Source organism: Galeopterus variegatus, unplaced genomic scaffold, assembly GCF_000696425.1.
Source record: "Galeopterus variegatus unplaced genomic scaffold, G_variegatus-3.0.2 Scaffold3611, whole genome shotgun sequence".
NCBI classification, from domain to species: Eukaryota; Metazoa; Chordata; class Mammalia; order Dermoptera; family Cynocephalidae; genus Galeopterus; species Galeopterus variegatus.
This window is the reverse complement of record NW_007729722.1, coordinates 312,044-319,419: the sequence shown is the minus strand read 5'-3', so window position 1 is coordinate 319,419 and position 7,376 is coordinate 312,044. Positions and strand designations below refer to the sequence as shown.

The window sequence follows — 7,376 nt, the reverse complement described above, 5'->3', positions numbered from 1 at the left end:
AAAAAAAATAGTCAAGACTTACCAAGCTCTTACCATGTGACAGACACTATGCAACACACTTTGGTATTTAATCCTCACAACCACTGTTATTAATTTCATTTTACATACAAGGAAGCTGAGTAAGGCTTATACAGATGTCAAGCTACACTGTGTCAGGATTTGAATCCAGAAAATCTGATGCCAGAGTGCAGGTTCTTACCTTCCGCCCTCAACTATGATATCTTCCTGTATAAATCCCTGCCTAGACCATGTGTTGGGCTTATATATATTTATACATACTAATTACTAATTGGGCTTATTTATATATTTAAATACACTAATTACTCAAGCTCCTTTAAAAGGAGAAATATGAAAAATATGGTTGGTTGATATGCAAATATTGTGCATCAGCTTTTCCTAGTTCTCAGGTGTAACTGTTTTAATGGAAAAAATAGAAATTGGTAATTGCATTGCTTTAGGTCACTTTAGAATTATCATGTAATCTGAATGGATGATAGTAAAAATAACATGAAACCATAGGAACCTGTGAAAAATTAAAATATGGAAATAGACACAGATACACACATAGATGTAGATTTATGATGGCCAACCTGGTTTTTAGAAATGGAGGGTGATCAAGGCCAAGAGTGTCCTGGGAAGAGAAACTTCCCAGCTTTTCTTTGTCCTGGGCTATGATGAACACCATAGTGGACACTTCAGGAAAAACAAGTAGAGAGGGGAGATGCTGTGCATTTATTTCCCTAAGTCTTACGGTTTCGTTTTCTGAAGTTCAAAGTTTCAAATCACCCATTCTTTTTCCAAGTGTGACACCCTCCCACCTACACCACCATTGTATTTCCACATCCGAGTTTGAATTTGAGTAGTTGTTTTACCATCTATTTTCATGGTGCAAATGAGTTGTATTTAAACAGTGCTTTTTTTATTCTAGGCTCTCTGTGAGTTGCTTCATCAGGATCCTGTTTCTGATCAAGCAGGCTTGGGGTGCCTACCAAATCATTACTACTTTGCTATGTCGCTTTTAAATCTATTTTCTGGGCCACTGGGCTTCCTGTTACGGAACTTCTTCTCCTTAGCTTGTGGCATTTTCCCAGCTCTGCCAGGCCTTTACATTTACTCTCAAGGAGATCAAGACATGTATAAATCATCCTCACAGAGCCAACATTTGCTCCAAATACAGCAAAACTCCATTTCCTGAAGTGTGCTTGAGTCACTTACCAGCCAAGCTGGGCCCATTAGTAACAATCAGAATCTATATCAATTTACAAATTTGCTGAAAGCAGTTGTGTGTTTTTTGGTTGGTTCTTTCCTGAACTTTTCAGGTTCTAATGACCAGCCCAGTTAGTTTATATACATCATTGAATTTGCCGGGATCCTGGCAAATGTACCTGATGGTCTAACCTGTTAAACACACAAAAATTTTATGTTAAATACAGTCATTAAAAACTCATACATGTCATGCTTCATTGTCAAGGGCAAAGAAAAATAAAAAAGGAGAATGTTATCAGTGAAGGAGAAGATAATGTCCAGTGATTTTCTATTACATTCAGTCCTTTCTCACACACTTAGTAGAAGTCATCTAACTGCTTTTAACATTTCTAATTATTTTCACATCCCTGTCTTGCTGTGAGAGTTCTTTAGCTAAAAAAACCTTTTTGTTTTCTGAGAATAAAAGAGTTGCCCTTTAATTAATATTTTAAGAACAAGTAAGATCTAAGCTGTGCTTAGAAAATTGCATTTCTGGACGCCATGCATAGAAATAGAATATATCAGATATTGCATAGCAGGGATAATAGACCAAATATCTCCACATCGGACTGTATCCTGACAGTGATAGAATGCAACAAGCACATGTGAAAATGGAAATAAATAATGCTGCACTCCAGTTAACCTTCCTTTTATACAAGCTTCCATTTGTAAACTGAGTATACCCTTGCTCAGATTACAGGCTTTAAGGAGCTTTAGATGCAATACCTTCATTGACCAGGAAAGCCAACTACCCCTATCTTCTGAAACCAAATCATAAAAATGAAATCCTTGGCATCCTATAATCATGAAACATGAATTATAGCTATGAGATGATCCAAGCTAATAGGCATTATTGACCTAGGCCCTATTTTAGAAAATCATTCTTCTCTAGCAACCAGAAGATCTTTGAGGTTACAAAGAGATTGTTTTACTTTCAAAAGCATTGGGACTCTTGAGTTATGAGGGCCCGTTCACTTTGAGAAGTGACTGTGTTTCTATTCAAAGGATTTAAACTAAGGAATTTATGATAGATACGCCTGAATTGGCAAATATGCAAAAGGATAATTATTTTTTATTTATTCGAGGTTCATTTCACTGCCACGAAAATAAATCTTGTCAGCTATTTCATGGAACAAAAAGAATAAAAAAGGCAAGGAGTGGAGTTGGAGTATTGAGGCAAGACTAGGAGGGAAAATAAAGAAAGGTGTTATGTCAATCATCATGTTTTTTAGTGGATAAAAGAAAAGCATAGACCAGCTGGGCTATGAAGTACACCGATGGAGCTGAAATAGACACAGTCAGCATAAAGGTCTTGATGATGAAGGGAGCTGTTTTTATTCTCAGATTTGGCTTTCTTGTGCTTACTCTGCTTTCTGTAAGTAGAAGTCTTGTGACCTGTTGGAATAAGAATGCTTTACTGCCTCACTAAGATGCTAATTTTTTTCTAGTGACATGTTGGAAGATTGTCCTTGCAGACTGGCACATTAGCATGATCTGATAGCTTGCCATACTGACTGTTGATTGACTTGTTCTCCTCTGTAGCCCTGGGGCTGGACAGTGAGATTGGAAACTTTGAAGTGGGCAAGGAATTTGATGCCCTCCTGATCAACCCCAGAGCATCCGACTCTCCCATAGACCTGTTTTGTGGGGATTTCGGTGGTATTTCTGAGGTAAGCGAAAGAAAGTTAATCAAATGGCATTTATTGCATGAAGTAGTCTTAATAGCTTCCCTGTAGAAAAGGAACAGAAATTAAAACATTTTCATGGAATGCAGGAGAATCTTAAAAGGAAATCTAGGTTCCTTTGATAATTATTAGTTTCACAACAGCAATGCTAAGAATAATGTTATTAACCAAATATTTGTGTTTTGGATGTATTTGTGTATTTGAATGTATTTGGCAATAAGCAGCCATAGTATAGCTAGTATTTATTCAGCATTTTCTATGTGCTAGGTGGGCATGGGATTAAGCACTCTTGTACGTAATTTTATTTCATCATCAGAACAACTCTTAGACAAGTGGGTACTATTAATATTGCCATATTAACTATAGGGGCAGTGAGGCTTAAGGGAGGTCAAGTGATTTACCTAAGGACTCATGGCTAGTAATTAGTAGTAAGAGTTTGGATTCAAACTCAGGACTTTCTTTTTTTTTTTTTTTTAATTCCTTTTTGTCTTTTTTTACTGACCGGTAACGGGATCGCAACCCTCGGTGTTGCACCCGCACCGTGCTCAGCCAGTGAGTAGGAACCGGTCTCCACATGGGATCCGAACCCTCGGCGGGAGCGCCACCGCGCTCCCAAGCAGCGCACTCTCCAGTGTGCCACCGGGTCGGCCCCAAACTCAGGACTTTCTGACTACCAGAGGCTGGCCTCTTGACCATATGCTATATCAATTTTCTTAACTTTATAAGAACATGAGTTTTGTTCCTGTTATTACAAAATATTTTCCTATGTGTATAACAAGCTAGTTTATCTTACTTTAATAATGATTCTTTATAAGATATTGAGTTTTTTTTAAAAGAATTAGCTTATAGCATTTATAAATTGATTTACTTATAAAGAGTAAATGTAATAATAAATAGTTGTGCATGGCTTAACAATGGAAAAACATTCTGAGAAATGCATTGTTAGGCGATTTTGTTATGTGAACATCATGGAATTACTTACACAAACCTAGATGGTATAGCTTATGATAAACCTGGGCAGTGTGGTACAGCCACGATAATCTGATGGCACCACACTTGCATATGTGGTCTGTCACTGACCGAAATGTCATTATGTAGCGCTTCAGTGTAAATTATATTGAGGTTTTTGAAAGAAAAATGCTGGATTATTTGAAGTTTGTACCATTTGTTATTGTAGGGGAGGAAAAATATCTTTTCCTTTAGCATCTTAGATTCAAGGCCCAGGTCCCTAGGACGATAGGCAAATGAACAGGAGAAAAGCGTACAAATGTATTTAAGTTTCATGTGGCTTAGGAGCCTTCATAAGGAGATGAAAACCCGAAGAAATGGATAAACCTGAGTATTTTTATGCTAGGTTTGATGCAGAGTGAAGAATCATGGAGAAATATGATAGGGCCAAGAGTACGATCTAATGATAAGAAACTGGGGGAACTGCACAAGGCCTGTTTGTTCAGATTCTTCTGTGTCCCTGTGGCTTCAGAGATAAGGATGTCCTTTTCCTATGGGTATAGGGAGGCCACCTCTGACATGAGGGTCTTATGACCTATTCAGGGGAAGGTCAGAAAATCCTTCCTAGCTTTTATAACCTGCTTCAGAAGAGACAGGTGAAGAGAAGGTCAGAGTGACCTTCCTGCTTTTGATTTTAGGGCAGCATGTCCTGACTCCCTCACTGTTTTCATGTGATTTATTCTTTTACTTTTTTATTAGAGTGAATCTCTGGGAATAGGGCTCAGTCCCATTCATCTAGTCATTTTTTTTTTTTTTACATCATAACCTTTTGAAATATTTGAATTATTTTATTAATTAATTTATGTAATACTTTTCCTTTGAAGATTTCAAGGTTATACACCAAAAACATTCAGGCAATAGATAAAGATTTGATAATAGCCAGTGGGTTGTTTCTTTTTAAGCAAAAGACCAATTTTTTTGGTTTTAATTAATAGAAGTAGATTTTGCTGTTGAGAAATAAATTTATATTTCTGGGCTTTGCCAACCACTACTGGCTGTGAATTTACTTTTTTAAATGCACAAAATATTCTTTCTTATTAATTTTATTTTCCATTTTAGGCTGTTATCCAGAAGTTTCTCTATCTAGGTAAGTGGATGTATGTTTCTATGCTAAATAAAATCTTTCTTTGTCTTTTTCTTGGACATGACTCTCTGTATTTATTGTACCACATATTAAATTTGTTTTGATTCATTATTTTTTTAACGGTCCTCAGCCTCAAGCCCGTTTGTGGCACAATTTTTAAAGGCGCTTTTTGAAATACACATGACTCTCTAGAACATACGGGCACAAATCCTAAGCTGAGGAATGGAAGGCCAAAGGGGAAGACATCCTTTGTGCCCAATAGGACTGTATCCCATAGTCCTATTATGTTGTATTTGTCGTAAGTATGTAGTGGAGTCTCGCCACATGTGCTTTTAACATTCTCACATTAATTCTATTTGCTGAAAGACAGAAACATTCAANGCCACATGTGCTTTTAACATTCTCACATTAATTCTATTTGCTGAAAGACAGAAACATTCAATAGTGCAGAAGATTCTACTGTGCCTCTCATTCTATTGAGTGAGCTCAGTACTGAGTGAACTTCAGATGGGAGAGGGACATGTACTTCTTGTGGAGCTCAGTTTCTGCAGACTGTTCATCTCACCATGCTCAGTATGATTCTGGACTGTAAAGATCAGCATCGCTTTTCTAACTGGGGCTGGAAAGGCAAACCAACTATTTCATTTGAAACAGAGTTGGTTGGACTTTATGTGATTTCCACCTTAGGTGCAGAATTCGGACCCTAATCCTCAAATTACCTATGGCATCTTCTATGGATCAAGTCTTTCTGTCCAGATTATAAACAATCAGAGGAAAGGCAGCTTTTTGTGTTTCCTCTCTTAGGAGGTTTTTTTTTTTTTTTTTTTAAATCTCCTCAATGGCAATGAAAATAGTTATTGACACAAAGGCACTTTATAAATGATTACTTGATTTTTCTTTCAGGAGATGATCGAAATATTGAGGAGGTGTATGTGGGTGGAAAGCAGGTGGTTCCGTTTTCCAGCTCCGTGTAAGAGCCTCGGGCATCTACAAAGTTCTCCTGGGATAACGTGGCTCTGCATCTCTCTTGTACCCAGGTGGAGTCAGGAAGTCAAACCAGTACCTTGTTGTGGGGCTGACTATCTCTCTCTGTGTTTTAAGCTCAGACAGAAGGGAATGTTACTGCTGGTGGTTTTCTTATGAGATTTAAGTAAAATCTATTTCATATTTGGAAATGTGTAGAGAAAAGATATTTCTGTAAGATTAGGTATTTTGAGATAACAAATGCGAAAATTCAGAAACTGAAAATGGACCAGTGAGTATATTTTTATGAAGGAGCAAATGTTGGACTGCAAACAAATGTTCAAAACTGCTTCGGGTTGTGTTTGAAAATGATATGCTGAGCATACTAATTGACCTCATGTTTTAGAAATTTGCACTTAATGGCGTTTGCATTTTGGAGATGTGTTATTGTTGTGCTTTGCCTTCTTTGGGGATGAATGTCAGAAATTGAATGCCACATGCTTTCTTAATATAGTTCTGTGCTTCAAAGTGTTTGGCAGAAGTTGGGTAATAAGATTTAAAGTCTCTTAGGAATATTACTCATATAACTACACTGCATAAATAGTTGTATTTTTGTGTACTTTAAAATCACCTTAATGTATAACCGTGTGATGTAATAACTGCTTCTGTTTTATTAGGAGAGAAACAAATTCCATATTCCACCGTTGTGTAGATTGAAGTCTTCATAAATTGGGGGCAAGTACTAGGTATTCAGGAGCTGTTGATATTAACAGGAACGTTCCATTGCAATGGCCTATTCTACCCAAACACTATGCCATGGTTGCTGGAAATTTCTTACTCAGATATCAATCTGCCAGAATTTTAAAATGAAGGACAAATCCTGTTAAAGAAATATTAAAAATCTTTAAGCTCTGTACATTGAAAGCATTCTCTATTTTCCAATTTTATCCAATTGCCTATTTAATTCCTTATAATTTTCAGGACATTAGAATTTCAGGGTAATGAAAAATGTCCCACTCAATATTTATATTGATAGAATTTATCATACTAGACATTTAGGAATAGTAAACGGAGCATATTTTTATGCTTCCTAATTAATACAGTGTGCTTTAAATTAAAATTAAAACCAAATTATGACCTTGCAATAAACTCTTAAGAAGTATTGATATGGATGTTATTTAAATCCTATATTTTCCTTATTCAATTCCAAATACTACAAACAAACCAGGAAAAGGAATAGATTTTCTTAATACATCGTAACACTCATACCCAGGGCTTGGGCATGACTCCTTAATATTATCTAATAGTAGAAAATGTTATGTAATATGGCTAACTCCATATTTACAGAACCAAGAACACAGATCCTCCTCCTGTAGTATAAATTTTATTTT

At 36.4% G+C, this 7,376-nt stretch overlaps 1 protein-coding gene across 1 annotated transcript in view; it reads left to right on the top strand.

Annotated features, from left to right (window-relative positions):
- The window catches only part of GDA (guanine deaminase), a 41,428-nt gene extending 34,787 nt beyond the window's left edge, over positions 1-6,641 (top strand). Inside the window, 3 exon segments of the mRNA XM_008585534.1 lie at positions 2,788-2,915; positions 4,998-5,025; positions 5,926-6,641. Of these exon segments, the coding sequence (XP_008583756.1) occupies positions 2,788-2,915; positions 4,998-5,025; positions 5,926-5,996 (227 nt within the window). The 3' untranslated portion in view covers positions 5,997-6,641.
- The last annotated feature ends 735 nt before the right edge of the window (positions 6,642-7,376 follow it).